The 21954-nt window shown below is 35.8% G+C and overlaps 1 protein-coding gene across 1 annotated transcript in view; it reads left to right on the top strand.

The window, feature by feature from the left end:
* The window catches only part of FRY (FRY microtubule binding protein), a 322040-nt gene that overhangs the window by 112545 nt on the left and 187541 nt on the right, over positions 1 to 21954 (top strand). The window contains exons 5-8 of the mRNA XM_044668276.1: positions 8526 to 8616; positions 9155 to 9234; positions 9336 to 9416; positions 19878 to 20046. Of these exons, the coding sequence (XP_044524211.1) occupies positions 8526 to 8616; positions 9155 to 9234; positions 9336 to 9416; positions 19878 to 20046 (421 nt within the window). The remainder of the gene's footprint in view (positions 1 to 8525; positions 8617 to 9154; positions 9235 to 9335; positions 9417 to 19877; positions 20047 to 21954) is intronic.

Genomic DNA, 21954 nt, shown 5'->3' with positions numbered 1-21954 from the left:
CAGATCGAATAAGAAGAAATTTAATAGAGAATAATATAAAGTATTACACTATAGTCCAAAAAAATAACCTACATATATAGGACTAGAGAGACATGGTTGGATAGTAAGTAGTTCTTGTGAAAATGGACTCAATATAAGACAACACTGTTACGATATCCAAAGAAACTGTTCAGCTATTCAATTCCACATATAGAAGCAGAGTCTAAAAGGACCCTTCGGGGGGAAGGGGGGTAGCTGGGTAGCTCAGTGGATTGAGAGCCAGGCCTAGAGACAGGAGGTCCTAGGTTCAAATCTGACTTCAGACACTTCCCAGCTATGTGACCCTGGGCAAGTCACTTGACCCCCATTACCTACCCTTGCCACTCTTCTGCCTTGGAGCCAATACACAGTATTGACTCCAAGATGGAAGGTAAGAGTTTAAAAAAAAATAAAAGGACCCTTCTAAGATCAGACCACTTCTAAAATACTTCTAGATCCTGATTAGTGCAAAATTTTAGCTCCAGGAAGTAGTCATATGCATTCTAATTCATACCATTCAGAGTTAAGATTATATAAAATACAGAAACTGGTTCCAACTCCATGGAAATATGCAGTGTGAATTCAAATGATGTAAACACTTATCAGGCTTCATTATTTGCATTAATCCAGATCTAACTGTCTTCAGTTCTGGGTCCCACCATTTAAGAAAGACACAGAAAGATAATCCTGAAGAAGGTGAGTAGAGAGTAGAGAGACATATTGATGGGAATAAAACAATGCCATAGAAGCATTGATTAAATAGAATAGGATTTTAATAGCGATGTTTAGCCTGGAAATAGAAATGGAGAGGGTAAAGTTTTCATTTTTGTAAAGAGTTTTCATGAGGAAAAAAGAAATAGATTTATTCTATTTTGCCCCAGAAGACAGAACTAAAAAGTAGATTGTAGACTTGTTATTAGGAAATGGCTCCTAAAACTGAAACTTGGAGCTGTCCAAAAATGCAGTCGTCTGCCAAGTCATGGAATTGTCATAGACCTTGAGCTGGAAGAGCCCTTCGAGGTCATCTAGTTTAACTACTTCATTTTATAAATGATGAAACTGAGGTATAGGGATATTAAGTGACTTCCCCAATATTATAGAGATAAAACATACCAGATCTGAAATTTGAACCCATGTCCTCTGACTCCAAAACCTGTACTCTTTCTACTGCTACAATCTCAGAAAGTAGTTACCTTCAAGAGTTCTTCCTAACTTTTTTAGGGATGTTGTTGAGGGCATTTCTACTCAGGTACTAGATAAACTAAATGACCTCAGAGTTTCCTTCTAGATTAGTGATTCTGTTACTGTGATCTGTAGAACAAACATTGAAATTCATTATGATGGGGGAGATGGAGCTAACTTGAATTCTAGTCCTGGCTCCAGGTTAAAGACAAGGTATGTGGGTGCCCACAGTAAGATTTGAAAATTATGCCTCCTAGCCTTGGAAACTGAATCATGTGTTGTGTTGTCTTCTCTGTTGCAACTTTGAAGGTATAATACATGCAGCTTGATTTTCTCAAAATAAGTATAAAAATAAATATTTATCTTCTTAGAAGCAAGATTAATATTATTAATTTAAAATCTGTGTATATGTATAAAAAGTGATATTTTAGAAATATACCAGAATCTCCACTTATACCTTAGAGTGGGCCAGAGGTGGCTTGGAGACCTCAAAAGCTTTGCCAGCAAAATTCTGTCTCTGGCAGATCCCAGCACACTGGAAAAGTCTCAAATATGGATTTAGGGATGGAATGTATGTCTGCTGTCTGAAGTTCAGCCTAGCTAAAGAGTGTCATCACTAGACTGATGAATTTTTTAACTTAGCAACTCTCTAAGAGAAGAATTCTTATTCTTTTTTGTATAAGACTGTCCTTTGGCAATCTGGTGAAGCCTAGGGACCCCTTATCAAAAAAGAAAAAAGTTTTTAAATGCAGAGAATAAAATAATAAGGATTACAATGGAAAATAATTATATTGAAAAAATATCAAAATGATTTTTTAAAAAATTCATCTGTTGTTCAGTCATTTCAATCATGTTCATCTCTTCGTGACCCCATTTGGAATTTTCTTGGCAGAGGTACTAGAGTGGTTTGTCATTTCCTTCTCCATTTCAATTTACCAATAGGGAACTGAGTTAACAGGGTTAAGTGACTTGCCCATTTCACATAGCTGTTAAATATTTGAGATCAGATTTGAAAGTTCATGAAAGTTTTAAATTCATGGACCCCAGACTAAGCACCTCTACTCTGAAATCATTGACTAAGTTATAGGTTCTCTGTTGGGGAAGAGTACCCACACAATTAGTAGTAGTAATAATAATAATATTAATGATAACAGCTAACATTTATATAATGCTTTTAAACCAATAAAGTGGTTTCCATATTTCATTTGGTCCTTAAAACAACCCATGAGGTAGGTATTATTATAATCTTAATTTTGCAGGTAATGAAAGTGAGACTGAAAAAGGTGAAGTAACCAAAAGATTCATTAGAAGACTTTTACAATCATTTAGCCAGGAAGAGATGAAGGTGATTGTGGTAGGAAGCTGAGGAGTCAATAGTGCTTGACAGCTGATTGGACATTTAGAGTAAAAGGGAGAAATGAGCCAAAGCTAATTCCAAGGTTATAAGTCCAGGTGACTAGAAAGATGTTGGTACCATCAACAAAATTAGAGAAGTTAGTAAAAGAGGTAGGGACAGATGCTGGGGAAAGATTATGGATTTAGTATGCAACATGTTGTATTTTAGATGCTAGTGGATCATAGAGGTAGAAATATTCAGCAGGTTCTTGGTGAGGAACTTTAACTAAGGTGCTAGATATTTACATTTGTAAATTTTTGGCATGAGGGTGATAATTTTGAAGCCATAGAAATAGATAAGATCACCAAGATGGAATGGAAAAGATAGCCAAGAATACCCCTAAGAGGAACTTAATTTTAAAGGATGGGGAAAAAAATTAAAAATTAGCAAAGGAACCAGAGAAGGTATAGAGAGTAGCAGAACTTGCAAAGAGAAGGAAGTCTAGGATGAATAGGAGAACCCAAAGGAGAAGGTTGGCCACAATATTGAATGTTTCCGAGAAGTCAAGGAAGAGAAAGAAAGAAAGAAGACCATTGGATTTAGCCTTCAGGATGTCAATAGTGATCATGAGAAAACTCTTTCAGGTGAACAGAAGGAGACAGAAACCGAACTACAAGTGGCTAGTCTGTGGTGAGGAGATGAAGGTAATATGTGTTGAACATTCTTAGAAATTTGACAGTGAGAGGGCAAAAACAGAGCAGTCACTTAGAAGGGTAATAAAGTCCAAGCACTTTTTTTTTGTATTGGAGAGATTTGTCTGCTCTGAAAAAAGAGCTAATCTAGAAGTAGAGGCTGAAGATACATGAGAGAAACGGTTGATAGAGATAAGTCAGGAAGGAAACAGGAAATAAGATTGAGGATATAGGTGGAGATACAGAAAAGTAGAAATATAAAATTCATCCTTTTCAGACCATATGCAATAAAAATTATGTCTAATAAAGGAACATGGAAATATAGATTAAAAGTTAATTGGAAACTAAATAATCTAATCCTAAAGAATGAGTAGATCAAAGAACAAATCATAGAAACAATAGATAGCTTTATTAAAGAGAATAAAAATAATGAGACAACATATGCAAATTTGTGGGATGCAGCCAAAGCAGTACTTAGGAGAAACTTTATATCCCTAAATGCTTATATCAATAAAATAGAGAAAGAGCAAATCAATAAATTGGTCTGGCAACTTTTAAAAACTAGAAAAAGGGGGCAGCTGGGTAGCTCAGTGGATTGAGAGCCAGGCCTAGAGACAGGAGGTCCTAGGTTCAAATCCGGCCTCAGACACTTCCCAGCTGTGTGACCCTGGGCAAGTCACTTGACTCCCATTGCCTACCCTTACCACTCTTCCACCTATAAGTCAATACACAGAAGTTAAGGGTTTAAAATAAAAAAAAATTTTTTTTTAAATTTAAAATTAAAAAAATTTAAAAAAAAATTAAAAAACTAGAAAAAGAACAAATGAAAAATCCCCAAATAAACACCAAATTGAGACACAGAGAGCTGAGACAGAAAGAAATTAAATAATTTCTCTAAGGTCTTACAGTTATTAAATGTCACTATTAAAAATTGAACCTAGAACCTCTGATCCCATGCACAGCACTCTTTCCATTTTACCATTATACTTCTCTGAGGAGAAGTTGGAAGTTGGAGGAGCAAAAAGATTTGTGACAGTTATAAACAGAGATGTGATAGAGAACCAATGTGTAGGGAGCCCAGCTGAGATTATCCAGCAATTGTCTTTAGTGAAGACAACCCAGTGATGATTAGATAGCAAATACTTGTAATGTGACTTGTAATCCATGCAGGCCAGTTTCAGAGATAAGTGTTCACTCACCTGTCATAGGCACCTCAAGTACTTCTTAAGGCTTGGATAAGTAGCTTGCAGAGAAAGCATTAAAAAAGAAGATAAGTGAGCACAGGAAGCAAGTTCCACTTTTCACCTCTCACATTCCAACACTCTGCTTACTCAACACTGCAATAAACACTGATATTCATTACTCACTTGAGAGTGTCCATGGATGACACTAAAAAATGCCAGAAGAGGAGGAGGACACAATACCCGATCCACATTCACAGTTTTGTTTTATGATGATGTGCCTTCGTTTGTAATCTCTAAAAATGTGATGTTTAAAAGCCAGGATTACCTATATAGGGAAGGTGGAAAGGAAGGATTGCTATTTATCATTGTTTCTACTTGGATTTTGTTGTTATTCAGTCATTTCACTCATGTCCAACTCTTTGTGTCCCCATTTGGAGTTTTCTTGGCAAAGATACTGGAGTGGTTTGCCATTTCCTTCTCTAGCTCATTTTACAGATGAGGAAACTGAGGCAAGCAGATTAAAGGAATCGCCCAGGGTTGCACAGCTAGTAAGTGTCTGAGACTGGATTTGAACTCATGAAGATGAGTCTTCTGATATCAGGCACAGTACTCTATCCACTGGGTCAACCTAGCTGCCCCTCTCCCTAAATGACTGTTGTATTGAGTAAATAAGATTGGAGGGCAAATGTGCTTGTTTGAATGTATTTGTCTGTTTGTTGTTCTCCCCCTTCCCCAACAGACTGATCTCTTTGAGGGCAAGGACTTCCTTTTGTTTTTATTTTATTTTGTTTTGTTTTGTTTTTGAATTCTCAGGGCTTAGTATTTGTGCCTGACATATAATAGGAGCCTGATAATTGTTTAACTGGCTGAAAAATCCTTGTTCAGACACTCCAACATATCTCCCACAGAGGATCCTCTAGCTTTTCTGACATTAATGGTCACCAGTGGAACAAGCAAGCTCTCCATTGGTGATACCTTGCTTTTATTCAAATAACTTGCCAATCTTTTCTGGTCAGACATCCTTTATTCTCTTTCCCCATATTTGTCTCTGTTAGTGATGTAGTAGTATACTCACACCCACCATGCACCTGTCTAATGTCTTTTGGGTGACTCTCAACTTAAAATTTACAGTCTTAGCTATTCTATAACTGGCAGCCATGTAACATCACTGGAAAATGTTGTTTTAAAAATATGCCATGCTAATTAAAAATAATTTTACGCATTTACTAAAAAAGGCCTTTACTAGATACTATTTTGCTACTTCAAATTATCATATTATTTAAAATAAAATTATTTCTTTTAGAATATTTTATAATTCAGATGTCTTATTCACTTAAAAGTAGTCATCCCCTACAGTCTTCGTGAATTAGAGAGGCTTCCCTGAAGTTCACATTATTAAAGAACTGAGTCTGGGGGATCAGGCTAAGAGAATTTCTAGTTTCTTCTAACCTCATTAGTGAATAATTAATTGCTAAAACTATGAATATTTCAAAGATTCATTTAAAATAGAAAATAAAGTAATTATTTTTCCCTGAATCGACAGTGGTTTTTCCCTTTTAGTTGTATCTCTGATCATTTTACAAGATCAAAGTTATTTCTGAGATCTAATGCAGAATTGGAGCCTAGAACTAGATTTCAGTAGCATTTCTCAGTTAGTATTTGAAAGTTTTTAAAAATATGAATATTTGTGGTTGAGAGAAAGTTTTTAAAAAAATCATGAGTCTCCAGGGCTTCAGCTAGTGAACAATGTGGTTTTGGTTTGTTGGTCTTTTTTTTTTTACTAGAAATGAAAGAAGAAATTTAGGCAAATACAGGAGCCACTGAAATTAGGCAAATGTGAGAAGTATACTTTTAAGTTTCAATTTTGCAAGATGAGGATGATCTCAACATTTCACATGCCAAATAACTGTTGTAAAAAGTTACTGGCAGTTGGATCTGAAAACCAGTAATAAACCCAACCCTTTATTTGAAAGGTATTTGCTTAAAAATTTGTACTGGAAAGCATAAAATATAATTAAATTGGTGGTCCATCACTTTCACTTTGCAGACTTGGAAACACTCTCTACATTCTTCTAGGTATTATAGAAACTATGGGTAAATGTCAGCCCATGTGAGACAGCCTGGCAGCTCTTGAAACAATATCTTGCAGTGATGCTATAAGACAAGTCATAGCATACAACAGTCTCTGAATAACTGATACTGAGGATCACCCAAAAGCAGTAGAGAAGCTTAACTGTCCACTGAGACTGGGCAATTCTTGGAGTCAGGTTTCAAGTTGTCCTTCTGACTCCTACTAGCTTTATAATTATGGAAAAGTCCCTTAGCCTTTTAGTGTGACTATAAAATTGGCAAGGACTGCCTTATTTCATATTTGAATCCTAGCAGTTAGCACAGTTCATGGCATACATAGTCCTTACTTAGTAGGTATTTTTTGACTCTGATTATTGGCTGTTTTACGTTACTTGCTGATATGCATCAGTGAAGGGAGTTTCCATATCAGGAATTCAACAGGTCTGATGATAACCCAAGTCAGTTTTTATTATTGACAAAGGAACCTTATGGCATCTTTTGAGGTCCCTTTCCAAATATTGCATTTAAATATTCAATTCCACTGCTATATTTGTTCCCTTTCATGATACATCATAGAAACATAGTTCTAAACATGAGGAAACCAAGGCTCAGAGATGCTTAATGACTTTTCCAACACTACACATCTAATCAATGATAGGTTCAAGGCTTGAACCCCAGTTACCTGACTCAAAATTGCTAACATTTCGTGCAATTCCTTCTGCCTCCTTTCTCCCTTCTTGATCCTAACTCTCTGCCCTTCCAGATACTGTTCTCTTTTTTCTTCCTCCCCAAAATAGGTCCTAAACTTCCACTCTTTAAGGCTAGTAGCCTTAACCCCAGCCAGCTCCTTCCCCCACTGACTTAGAGCAGCATTTTCCAGCTCAGTCATTCCCCAAATAGATTGCAGAATGAGAGGGGACTCCTGAGTCATTTGTATCCATTTTCTTCTCCTCCAGGCAGTCCTGTAGTTTAAGCTGCCATATCCTAAATGAGGGGATTCGGCTCATGGAAGACAATCTCACAACCCACTGTTAGTTAACGCATTCTATTATCTCCCAAATTTACTATGAAAAGAAGCTCTTCCCTGTGTCTCACTTAAATACCACCTTTTCACACATCCAAATGTTCTCTGTTCAGAATGTGAAATATGTTTAATTTAGAAAACTTCTACCAAATAACCCCAGTTTCTTTCATTTCCCCCACCCCCAGACATCATATTTTACCCTTCTCTTAATCACTTAGTTGCTCCTATATGGTCCTTTTCATTATTTTCCTTATCCCCAAACAAATTGGGAAATCTTAAACCAGAATTCCAGTTAGTACATGAAATGAACAGAAAAGGAGAGAAATGAGTGTTAAAGGACTTTTGAGAGAATGCTTTGATTTTACTCCCTACCACCTCACTCCTCAGCAGCTAAAAGCCCCTTAGTATGATTTTTCCTCATTTACTTCTAGATCTTCCATTCTCTTCCTTTTCTTTCCTTTTCTCATCCCTCTTTCCCTCAACCTTCTACTTTGCTTTATGCACTCCAGTCATCATCCCATGGACCTCTTCAAACATCCCTTTATGCTTTGTCTTTCCCCATAATATATAAGCTCTTTGATGGCAGAAAGTATCTCACCTGCTTGTAGTTGTATCCCCAGCACTTATTCTGCTTGGCCCATAATAAATATTTAATAAATGCTTTGTCCAGCTTCCTTTTCTATATCTTCTTTGTGGGAGAATGTAAGGAAATGGGGGGAAATTTTTCTGAACCTTATGATTGATAAGATAGAGTAAAAATATCCCAGGGAGGATTGTAATGCATGAGCATATGTCTAGACCAATCCACTCATTTTACAAATGAGAAAATGTGTCCCCAAAAAGAGATTAAGTCACTTGGAAAGTTCACCACTGTAACATTAGTTCAGCAACCTGGGGGAGGGGGAGGAGGTGGCACTGTTAAGATTTCTTGCTTTTTAATGCATCATATTGAATAACATAACAAGAATATTAACGGGAATCATTACTCCCACTTACTGCCATCATTTTTATTTCTACAGTGATGAACAGCAACGAGATTATTTAATGGAAAGAAGAGATTTGGCCATTGATTTTATTTTTTCTCTAGTGTTAATAGAAGTTTTGAAGCAGGTAGGTTACTGTTTTAATATTACTCTGAGATGAAGTTTGTCATTTCTGAGTCTGGCTGGCATTAAAAGTTCTCCAGCTATTAAATTGTCAGTAAATTCCAAATCTAATCATGATCCTATTTTAAAAACCAATAGTATTTCTACATACTGTATTATTCATATTTCAAGAATTGAAATAAGGTATCTTATAAATTTTGGTGGATTTCATTTCAGTTTTGCATTATATTCATTATTGAATTCATGTTACATAATATGACAATTAAAACTAGCCATTGGTGTTTTCCCAACTCATAGCTACTAGCTCATTTTAGCAGTTTGGTGTCTTTGATAAATGATACTGCTAAAGGCCATCTATAGTTAGGATTTGCATTGTTAGCAAGTTAATATTCAGTATTCTCTTTTACTAGTTCATATTAATAATTTGGTGTTCTTGGTATATTATATTGCTAAAAGCCACATGCAGAATTATGATTTGCATTGTGAGCAAGTTAATATTTAGTATCCCCTTGACAGTTGAAAGATTATTCTTGTATTTCCAGATTCCACTTCATCCCGTAATAGACAGTTTGATCCATGAGGTTATTAATTTGGCCTTCAAGCACTTTAAATACAAGGAAGGGTAAGTAAGGACATGGGTTAAGTAGACTGCTTAAAGTGAAATCATTTGTTCTTCTTGGGTCACCAGTGCTTCTTATAACAACTGATTCTGTCTTGTTCTAGGTACCTTGGTCCTAACACTGGAAATATGCACATTGTTGCAGACCTCTACGCAGAAGTAATTGGAGTGTTGGCACAAGCTAAGTGAGTAAATGATTTACTTTCTGAGCATCCTAGAATCATGCATATCTGTGTGTATGCATATGATTTTTCAGCTTACTTGAAGAGAAGAGAGGTGGATATCATCAGCCTTTAACTTAAAACCTACAGATACTTCCTAGTGACATGACCCTGGGCAAGCCTCTTAAGCCCAGTCCTTAATGTCCTTCTCTTCTGCCTTGGAACCAAGACCAAGTATTAATTTTAAGACAGAAAATGAGGGTTTAAAAATTAATAATAAATAATTAAAAACTAGCATCGCTTCATCTTACCTGCCTTCATCTCTCCTACATCATCTTTGCTAGTTTATCATCTGCATCATGCCATACTCAGTCATCTCCAGTGACTCCCTATTGCCTCTGGGATAAAATATCAACTCCTCTGTTTAGGTCTAAAGCCCTTCACAACTTGGCTTCAGCCTCTCTTTCTACCCTCATTATTTGTTATTCCCTTTTCTACATTCTGTTATCCAATTAAACTCATCTTTGTTCTGTTCTTCACTTATAACCATCCATCTCTTTTTCATTGTCCAATTACAGAGCACACACATTAGACACCGAATTAATGCCTGTCAATTTGTATGATGGGCCAAATCTTAACTGTGGGCCATAGATTTCAAGCTGATGGATAAGAAATTTAGATTATTTAAGCCATATAGAACTTTCTCAGGCCAGCATGATTCCCAAAAAGTTTATATTTCAGATGTTTGTTTTTTTCCTTATTTGTGGGTAATAGTTTTTATAAAGTATGAAAGAATGCATTTTAATATGTTCCATTACTATTTACTGTTCTCTACTTATTTCAGTTGAGCTAAAAATGTCCCAGATTCTGTCATGGAAACTACTCAGAGGGAAGTTCTCACAGCTAAATTTATCTGGCCCTGTAGCTCCATGTAGAAAAATGGAATTGAACAACATTAGTCTATTACCAATATTATACTTCTAGAAATGATGTCACCTCCTACTCTTTTGCCTCAATCACCCTCCTCCCCTTGGACCAGTCATGCGAGGCTCTGGTACCTTTAGTTTTACCTTTGTTAATTAAACATGAGACCCAGCTCTGTGATTTCATTGGTGCAGGGAGTGCCATGGAGGAGCTGCCAATGTAAATCTTCACTTTCTCTGTAACTTATGTCTTAGAGCACTGAGAAATTAAATAATTTAACCATAATCATGAAGCCAGTTTTTATCAGATGGAAAATGAAACTTGGTCTTTCTGATTCCAAGTCCAACTCTCTATCTTGTACTCTACTCTGTCTGGTAATCATAAAGGAGAAATAATGAGAGAGCTCAATCTATAGATCTATATAAGGACAATATTGCTACCCAAATTATTATGGAATACAGTTCATAGATAAATCAGTCAGACAGTCAACAGGTACCTACTGTGTGCCAGGCACTATACTTTATAAACCATATACTAAGAATGATTTAAAAAAACAGAGTCTGCTCTCAAAAAGATTACAGCCTAATAAGGAAGACATGGTACAAATAAACTTTTTTACAAGCACAAGATATATACAGGATAAACTGAAGATAGTTTTGGATGGAAGACAGTAAGATAAAGGAGGACTAAGAAAGGATTCTTATAGAAGATGAGATTTTAGCTAAGATATAAAGGAACCCAGAAGGCAGAGATAAGGAAGGAGAGTATCCTAGGGATGGAGGACAGCCGGAGAAAATCTTCAGCATTAAAAGATGAGAGTATTTCATGGGCAGGAACTGTGGGGGTAGAAACACAGAACAGCTTGATCGCATAGTTCCATGGGGATATGATTAGGGATGTAGACTCTAGACAATCACCCTAGTGCAAATATTAATAATATGGAAATAGGTCTTGATCAATGACACATGTAAAACCCAGTGGAATTGCTCATTGGCTATGGGAGTGGGGTGTGGAGGGGAGAGAAAGAACATGAATCATGTAACCATAGGAAAAAAAAACACTCTAAAATAATTAATTAATTAAATGAACGTTTAAAAAAAAAAGAGTATGTCATGGAAGGAACAGCAAGGAGGACAATGTCATTGAACCACCAGAGTAAATAGATGTGTGTAAAGTATAAGAAGCCTGTACAGGTAGGCAGGGTTATGAAGGGTTAAAACCCAACTTATAGAAGGCTTTAAAAAATAAAAGTATTTTGTGTTTGATCCTGGGGGGTGATAGGGAGCCACTATAGTTTATTGAATAGAGGGATGGCATAGTCAGATTTAGGCTTAAGGAGAAAAATTTTAATAGTTCCAATGGAAGATGGACTGGAATAGGAAGAGATCTTAGACTAGGAAACCATCAGACTATTTTTAAAATTTTTATTTAATTGGTTAATTAAGAAAACTGTTCCATGGTTACATGATTCTTGTTCTTTCCCTCGCCTCTTCCCAGCCTGCTCCCATAGCCAACATGAGATTCCACTGGGTTTTACATGTGTCAATGATCAAAATCTATTTCCATATTTTTGATATTCGTACTAGGGTGATCATTTAGAGCAGTGATTCCCAAAGTGGGCGCTACCGCCCCCTGGTGGGTGCTGCAGCAATCCAGGGGGAGCAGTGATGGCCACACGTTTTTTGTATTACATTCTATTCTGAGTTCAGTGAATAGTTTCATAATTTCCAGGGGGCTCTAAGTAATATTTTTGTCTGGAAAGGGGGTGGTAGGCCAAAAAGTTTGGGAGCCATTGATTTGGGGTCTACATCTCCAATCATATCCCCATTGACCCATGTGATCAAGCAGTTGTTTTTCTTCTTTGTTTCTACTCCCACAGTTCTTTTTCTGGATATGGATAGCATTCTTTTTCATAAGTCCCTCAGAATTGGCCTGGATCATTGCATTGTTGCTAGTAGAAAAGTCCATTACATTGGGTTGTTCCACAATGTATCCATCTCTGTGTACAGTGTTCTACTGGTTCTGCTTCTTTCACTCTGCATCAATTCCTGGAGGTCGTTCCAGTTCACATGGAATTCCTCCAGTTCATCATTCCTTTTTTCAGCACAATAGTATTCCATCACCAATAGATACCACAATTTGTTTAGCCATTTCCTAATCAAAGGGCATCCCCTTATTTTCCAAATTTTTGCCACCACAAAGAGTGTAGCTATAAATATTTTTGTACAAGTTTTTTTTTCCTTATTATCTCTTTGGGGTATAAACCCAGCAGTGGTATGGCTGGATCAAAAGGCAAATAGTCTTTTAGTGCTCTCTTGGCATAGTTCCAAATTGCCCTCCAGAATGGTTGGATCAATTCACAACTTCACCAGCAATGCATTAATGTCCCTATTTTGCCTACATCCCCTCCAAGATTTACTTATTACTTTCCTTTGCTGTCATGTTATCCAGTCTGCTAGGTATGAAGTGGTACCTTGGAGTTTTTTTTTATTTGCATTTCTCTAATTATAAGAGATTTAGAACACTTTTTCATGTGCTTATTGATAGTTTTTATTTCTTTATATGAAAACTGCTTATTCGTGTCCCTTGCCCATTTATAAATTGGGGAATGGCTTGATTTTTTGTACAATTGATTTAGCTCCTTGAATATTTGAGTAATTAGATCTTCGTCAGAGGTTTTTGTTATAAAGATTTTTTCCCAATTTGTTGCTTCCCTTCTAATTTTGGTTGCATTGGTTTTGTTTGTACGAACCCTTTTTAATTTAACGTAATCAAAATTATTTATTTTACATTTTGTAAGTTTTTCTAATTCTTGCTTGGTCTTGAAATCTTTCCTTTACCAAATATATGACAGGTATACTAATCTGTGTTCACCTAATTTACTTATAGTTTCCTTCTTTATATTTAAGTCATTATTATTATTTAACCCATTCTGAATTTATCTTGGTGTAGGGTGTGAGATGTTGATCTAAATCCAATCTCTCCCATACTGTTTTCCAATTTTCCCAGCAGTTTTTGTCAAATAGTGGATTTTTTGTCCCAAAAGCTGGGATCTTTGAAACCATCAGACTATTACAGATGGGAGGGGGGTCTATTCCAGACTGGTAGTGAGTTGCAAAGTCAGAGGAGAAAAGAGGTCTGGAAGATGTTGTTCATCTGATTTAGTAGAACTTACAACTCTTTATTTTTCCTGAGATCATTTATCTAGCAACAATAACTGCTTCATAGCCTGAAGCTAGTAAAATATGGTCTCTTCTCAATCAGAATAAATTCATTAAGTCCATAATCCTTAAATTCATGTAGTTCTAAAAAAAAAAAATTAAGACAGTTGTTTTGGGTCACCCAGCTAAGTGAGCAAGCGGTAGAACTGGGAAGAAACTTTCCTCTCTTCCAGATATAAAGTCCAATCATTCTTCCCACCCCATCATGCCACCTTTGTGTAATCAATATTCATAATGATGACCGTAGAGACATTAAGAAATATTAAATCAAGTTTAGTCGAAGTAGGGCAGGATATACATAAGATTAAATATTAGAAAAATCTTTGTTTAAAATGGATTACAATTTTTTAGAGCATTGATGGTTCAGTTATTTAGAAAAGTATTGGGTTCATTGGAATAATTTATTACCCCAATGCTGGATAAATGAAAGGTTGCTATTTTCTTTTTGTTAATCAGTCAATTCCTAAATTTCACAAAACTCTTTGTAGAAGCCCCAGTGTAATTTTGTATTTTATTCATTTTTGGTGTTAAGTAGCAAAGTTAAAGAAACCACTTCCATTTTTCTTTGTTTTGATGGACTATGTACCATAAGTATCACTTACTGCACAAAGGCTTCCCACTGGTATTTTGCTTTCAGAGTGGTTATGGGTGTGGGCCAAGCTAGACTAAGCTAGAAACAGACCAAAACATCAGACTCTTAGCAGTAATGGCAGGAAAAGTTTGGATTAAATGGTAATAGTTTGTACTAATAGCTAGCATTTTATAGAGTGATTTAAGATTTGCAGAGCACATTACATAGATTATCTCATTTGATTCTAAAAACAACCTGAGTTAAATGCTATCATTATCCACATTTTGTTGTAATTGTTGTTGAATTATTTAGTCACCTCTGACTATTCGTGACCCCATGAACCATATCACACAAATACCATTTTTAAGGTTTTCTTGGCAAAAATTCTGGGCCAATTTGCTGTTAACTTCTCTAGGGAACTAAGGCAAAGAGAGGTTAAGTGGCTTGTCTAGGGTTACATAGTTAATACATTTATGAAGTAGGATTTGAACGCATGTCTTCCTGACTTTAAGTCGAAAAAAATTTTGTCCAATGTAGCACCTTTAAGGTCCATTCCAGCTCTATGATTCTATGAATTAAGAAAACAGAAAGCCAAATTAATAGCAATAGGAATGTCATATCAATTATATCTGTGCCAATAGCTACAGGTAGCCCTAAGCAGGCTATAGTAGAGAGAATTATAATATAATAATATTAACATAGAAAGAATGGTGGCTCTGGAGTCAGAGGACATGGATTTAAATCTCCCTACCAGCATGGCTTAGAATTAGTCACTTAATTTCCCTGGATCTAGCCTTGGTGCCTCTGAGGTTTCTTCTAACTCTAGATTTATAATCTTTTAGTCTACCATGGTGCCAGCATTGACCCAGGCCTTTTAGTTGTGATGTGAATTGTTCACATGTAGGAGATATTTTAAGGTCTTTTTGGTCAATTGAACACCTCTTGGAAATTTCTGCCTTCCCATAATCTCATACTTAAATTGCTTTCAGGAGATCAAATAATTAATATTTATTAAAGATGAGCATAGTCTCCCTTAAACCAGTAGCTTTTCAAGAAGTAGTACTCTCTCTACTAAGATCAGTTTCGTTTTTCTGTTGCTAATTTTCTAGAAAAACACATTTATTTGTTGGAAAAAATAAGTAGGCATAACCAGGGAGGTACAGATACATTTTCTTTTAAGTAAAGTTATTTTCTTCATACATTTATCATTATTTCCATAGTCATGAGATTCTAGAGTGTTGTGAGGCTTTTTTTTCTTCTTCTAAGTATAGTTACAATAAGGATTATGTATTTAGTTTGTAGATTAGCCATTCTTGTCATCTTTATGATGATAATATTGCCTTAAAAATTACCATTGAGTAAATTCAGAGAGTGGCTTATACTTTTCAAAACTATTTACATTGAAATTAGGTAAAGATAGACTTGATTTAAAGCTGAGTGTACTTGAATTTGCATCAAATCTATTTAAATCGTAATTTAGATTACTAGCACTCTCTGGTTTTAAAAGTGGGTTGTTGTTTAATATTCCCTTAATCGATATTTCACAACCTAAGAGTTTGCATTCTTAGAAAGTACATGCTATACATTTCAAAGAAGCAATATCTTTTGCTATTTTTTTCAGATTGGTTTTAAAATGGCATCAGAAAACTGAATTTGGTTTACATTTCCTAACATGAATAAAATAGATCCTCGGGAAAACCTTGGGAAGTGAACCATTTCCACATGAATCAGTTTTTCATAGATATGTGAAAATGATGTTTCCACACTCCATTGGGACAACAGAAAGTAAAAGATGTTTAAATTTGTTTTTACTTATAATCTAATCGGAAGCAGCAAGGTATATTTCATAGAGAGGTGGTCACTGAATCAGGAAGATCTCTAATACATATTAGCTTTACAAACTTAGACAAGTCAATTAACCTTTCAGTATCCTGACAATTTCTAACGCTTTATGTCACAACTCATTTAGAAGTTAGCTTTATTAGTAGCTCATGATACTGATGAAAGCAAAGTCCAGTTTTCTGGTTTTTTTTTAACCTAGAATAACAAGTATTACAGATCTTGCTCTTCAGAAATTAGCATAATTTTAAAAACAGAAGCATATCCACTTTAAGCAAAAATTAAGTTAACTTTCATGTCAGTATAAAAAATTATATTTCACTAGATAGCTAATTCATTCTCCATGCACCTGCTTTTTTAGTTTTTTTCTCCCAAAACTATGTAACTCAATACCTTAATTCCCATTGCAATATATTTTGAATTCTAGCATTTTCTGATGAATCTCTACTCTTATTAATGTGAATGCTCTCCATCAGTATAGCTGGTGGCTCTTCTCTTAACTTCTCATCCTGTGTGGTGTGATGGTCTCCCATAAGCACTCCATAAAGGAGCTACCCAATAGCCTGGGAACTTATTATAGTAGCCCGGTTCTTTTTATAGCTCAAGGGTACCAAGGGAACACTGAATCCACTCACCTCTTATATCCCATTCCCACTACGTGACTGCTCCATTTGCTTTTCCAATCATACAGTGCCTTAATGATGTCTTAATATGACTTCTCACACCACTTCCTTACCCCCTACTCTGAGATTTTCCATTATCCTTTTGGATTGCATGCATTTTAATTTCTCTGCGATCCTAGAGTTTCAGGGGGTTTTATCCATATATAACCATGGAGACCATTAATGATAATGAATCAGGATGCACAGAAGCACCGTTCACTCTCCTAAATACCATGAATCTGGGATTTTATCCATGTGAGCATTTGCTCCTTTTGTGCTGTTTGCAGCTGTTCCGTTGCCTTCTTATCCAATGTAACTCACATCTATAGCTCTTCCAGGGAGGACCACTTTCCCACCCACCCCCACCCCACATTCTTGAGATCTTCCTTTAGGTCTTTATACATTGCATGGGTACAAATGAATATTCCTGACATCCAAGTTAGCCCTCTGAATGCATTTCCCCAAAGATATACCACCATTGTGCTTATGTTCTATAGTTCAGTTATATTGCAGTATGCTTCAGCCACATTATGCATCTTTTTATGGACTGGCTTCGGAACCTAAGTGAAACTACTTCCATGGAAATATTCTGAGATTCAAATAGCCAGTTTACAAATTCCTCAATTAACCCATGTTCTCAATAACTATGAGCTAGCTAAATGGCACAGTGCATAGACCAGAATTTGAATCCTGACTCAAACATTTACTTAGTTGAGTGACCTTGCATATGTCATTTAACTTCTGTGTGACTCAGTTTCCTCAACTGTAAAATAGGGGTAATTAATAAAACCTATATCCCAAGGTTGTTATGAAGATCAAGTAAGACGCCATATGTAAAACATTTAGTCAACCTTAAAGCATTAGTGCTAGTGATTATTTTTATTAATAGATGATAGTCTCTTTTTCTAGTCATACTTTTCCTTGATGATACTCTTTTGCTATTAGCTGCTTATCAGAAATATGCCCTGTGCCCAAAACACATTTTTTTGAGCTTCAGCAAAATAATTTTATTTCCTAACATATAGTAAACACAAACACCCAGAACATGCTCGCATTAGCACATCTGTCTCCCAAGGGCTTTCCGGTGGTCTCCAATAGAACCCAGAGGACATGTTTGGTTGTTCTGCAGATGGGGATGGGGAGATCTGCTCTTAGCATGACTGAACATTCTAGATAGACACAACTAGTTAACAGAAGACTTGACTTCAATAAAGCTGCCAAGCTTTCCTAAAATTATGATTCTTTAGAGCAAAGATTCTTAAGGCTTTCCATGAACTTTTTTCAAACTCAATATAATTAGTTTCCTTTATAATCCTAGGTATTTTATTTTATGCATTTAAAAATATGAATTCTAACAAAGGGATCATAGGATTCAACAAGGCCATTAAAGAGTTTCATATCATATATATAAAGGTAGGAATTGCTACCTCAGAAATTACAATGTCACAAGATTTGCAGCAATTTGAGCATGGTAGTTGGACATTTGTGTTGCCAAAAAAATGAGCCTTTGTACCTTGGACCAACCTTGAAGTTCTTCAGAACCCTGGGCAATTTCCCAAATGCAGCTTAGCCAGCTGTCATGCTCCTTTCTGGGATATGCTCACAAAGGTTACATAAGTAAGAAATTTTATTGTGGATCATTTCAAACATTTGTCTTTTACCCTGATATCAATTGATAGGTTAGGAATGTAGCTTAAGCAACTGATGTTTCCTATTATGTAGCTAATATCTAGAAATATATCCTTTTTGAAGATGTGTGTGTATATACACATACATACATACATACATACATACTACATATATCAGCTACCAGTTAGGACAATTTACGTAAATTTGTCCTATGTCTTACCTCATTAAAGCTCCCAGGAATCCCTCTAATTCTAGTATTCCAGAATAATAGTTATTTCATAATGGAAATCCAATTACAAGTTTTTCCTATAATTTGAAACTAGATCCCTTAACAATCAGTAGATTACATTTTTTTTTTAAATACAAATTTTGGAATTTTAGATAGTGAGTGTTTGACAGTAAACACCAAAATTCTTCATATCCTTGCATGCTCTGCATACTGTAATCAGTTGATCAATGAGAATTTCCTGAGTGCCTGCTATATGCCAGGTGCTGTTCTAGGCACTAAGGATGCCAAGATCAAAATGAAGCCTTCTTTGTCCTACAGAAGCTTCTATTCTTTTGGAAGAACTTAGAGTCCACTTCAAGATACAACAGTAATGAAGCAATCATGAAAACACATGGGTCTGGCCCAGTATGGCAATCTTTTGACTCGTATAACCCTGAAATTCCAGTGCTTTGAGATTTAGGACTATAATAGAAATTTATTGTTCACTTATTTCTCTTGACAAAGATACTAGGGTGGTTTCCCTTTTCTTTCTCCAGTTCATATGACAAATGAGGGAACTGAGGCAAACAGAGTTAAGTGACTTGCCCAGAGTAACCCAGATAGGAAGTATCTGAGGCCAGATTTGAACTCAGGAAGATGAGTCTTTCTGACTCCAGGCTCAGCACTCTGTTCACCATGCCACCTAGCTGCCACGAAATAGAAATAACTTCACTCAACGAAACAAGGCTTAATAACACACTCAACTCTACCTCTATAAACAAAGTCTAGCATTTAGAAAGAGCCCAGATAATGTTGAAGTTTGGGTCTTATATGAGTATTTTCTTACAATTGTGATCAATATGGAAGTATGTTTTGCATGATAATACCTGAATAATCCAGATCTAATTGCTTACCATCTCTGAGAGGGGAGAGGGAAAAGAGGGAGACCATTTGGATCTTATAATTTTGGAAAATGTATGTTGAAAATTGTTAGTATATGCATTTGGGACAGTAAAATATCTTTTAATAAAAAAATAAGGTAAGGGTTTAAAATACTTATTAAATAGAATGCACTGGAAGAGGAAAGAAAAAGAAGAAAGAAAGAAAGAAAGGAAGGAAGGAAGGAAGGAAGGAAGGAAGGAAGGAAGGAAGGAAGGAAGGAAGGAAGGAAGGAAGGAAGGAAGGAAGGCCAACCAGATAACATACATATTTATCTACTGAGTAACTGGAATATAGTGCACGAGAATCCAAAGGAAAATTGGAACTTTCCCCAAATCCTGACCTTTCCTTGAAGGTGGAGATTACCCTCAAACTGAATTTAAAACATCCTATTGCCTGGATTCTTTCTCCTGTGGACACTTTCTGAGGGAGGTCTGTAGTAAAGTGATTTTCCTATCTGGAATTGACCAAACACATGTCTTTTACCCTCAGGTTCCCTGCTGTGAAGAAAAAATTTATGGCAGAACTAAAAGAACTCCGGCATAAAGAGCAGAGCCCATATGTGGTTCAAAGTATTATCAGTTTAATAATGGGTATGAAATTCTTTCGTATTAAAATGTATCCAGTGGAGGACTTTGAAGCTTCTCTTCAGTTTATGCAGGTGAGAGTCTGGGCAATAAGGCTAAAATGGAATTGAAATAGAATTCACTCCATCTCATTTTGTTTATACTGGAATTTGGAAGGAAGATTTGACTTTCTAATGTGTGTATTAGTGGGGAGGGAAACAAGATGCAAAGGGACTCCTAAACTCTACCTGAGCCTCACAAAAGGGCTCCTTTCTCAAACAATTTCTTTGTTGGTGTGTGAATTGAGTTTTTTATATCATACTTTAGAACAAGATGAGTTAGAACTGGGAGGTCCCATTTCATTAGTTATTTGGGTTTTTCCTCAGTCTCCCAACTCTGCACATTTTCACTGGCTAATTTCCATACCTAGAATTCTCTCCTTCTGCATTTCTGTCACCTGGTTTCCCAGAGTTCCTTCAAGACCCACTAAAAGTATAACCTTCTACAGGAAATCTTTTCCAGTTCATCTTAATTCAAATGTCTTCCCTCTCTTGGTCATCTACAATTTATCCTGCATATTGCTTATTTGTACATTGTTGTCTCCCCCATTAGATTGTGAGCTTCTGGAGAACAGGGACTGGTTTTTCCTTTTGTGTGTTCCTTCTGGCACATAGTAGGCCCTTAATAAATATGTTGATTTCTTCTACTATATAGATTTTTGCTGGGTGATCTGGACAGAATATAGCTAGTTTGATACTCTTTATGTCTGATGATGATTAATATATTCACATGCCCCTGGGGTATATCCATGAGAACTTCAAATATGAGCAGATAGAAATAGTTTTCATTCATGCTATAAATGAGTAGCTGATAAGCATATGATTTAAAAGAGCCTCTATTAAGCTGTGTAAGCATGAATATAGATAGTGGTGTTTATCCTAGTTTGCTTGAGAAAAGTTCTTGGTGATGGGAATTTAGTACAGTAAACAGACATGAGATATAAAGAATGGAATCTGAGTTTTATCAGGTTCTACTACTGATTTACTTTGAATGATGGTCTAAAACTGTTGAAAACTTGAGTTTTCCCAGCCACAAATGAAGAATATTACTCATGCATGCATTGAATAAATTTGGCTCCACACCTTGGGTTAAGCCTATGAGTGAGAATATTGGTATAAATACATAATATAAAAATATTTAAAGACTACAACACTTCTGGGAATCTTTACACTCTCTGTCTTGGATCAGAAAAAGTTTCTAGCTATCTTTTAGGGTAAGGTCATATATCTCGGGCAGAAATATTAAATTATTGATAGATTGAGGCCTTTCTCATTATGGTCCCAGTGTTAATCTGAAGTCAGGGAATGAAAGCATTTGATTGCCATAAAATTACATATGGATAACTAGGATATTATTTCCATGAAAGCAATCCCTCATGAAAACCATATGTTTTGTTGTCTGACTAAACTATCTAGATGACAGAAAACAGTATCCTTGCAAATATCTAACCATGAGATTAGCACCATAGAAAGGAACCACAGATTGCGAAAAATCTGCCATAGACATACCCTGCTGACCAGTGAAAACTTGTTTGAGGGACTGTCCTTAATTTGTCCTTTGAACCATCAGAACAGACAAAACAGTCAGTGAGAATAACTAAATATCCATGTGCCCAAAGCCTAAAGGTAATGTGGCTACAGGACTCAAAAAATAATAATCTCTGCCTATAGATGAAATTCCATTTTGTTTGAATAATCTAAGTATCTGTGTTGGCAAAGGAACTATGGCTGTGTCTGTTGCCAGCAGATGGTTTGTTATTTTTAACATATAAGGCTAAAGTAGGAAGAAAAAGAAACGATAAACTGGGTAGCACTGTCAAATGAGAATAAGAGCAATTTTGACTTTGTCCGTTTATGGTGACTTTGCAAGTTGAATGAGTTTTCTTTTAAACTTTGAGATAAATAGTTTCAGGACGAATGAAATCTTAATATCATCTCTATACA

The sequence above is a fragment of the Gracilinanus agilis genome, chromosome 3 (genome assembly GCF_016433145.1).
Source record: "Gracilinanus agilis isolate LMUSP501 chromosome 3, AgileGrace, whole genome shotgun sequence".
NCBI lineage: Eukaryota > Metazoa > Chordata > Mammalia > Didelphimorphia > Didelphidae > Gracilinanus > Gracilinanus agilis.
The sequence above is the reverse complement of the archived record's forward strand: the minus strand, read 5'-3'. Positions and strand labels throughout refer to the sequence as shown.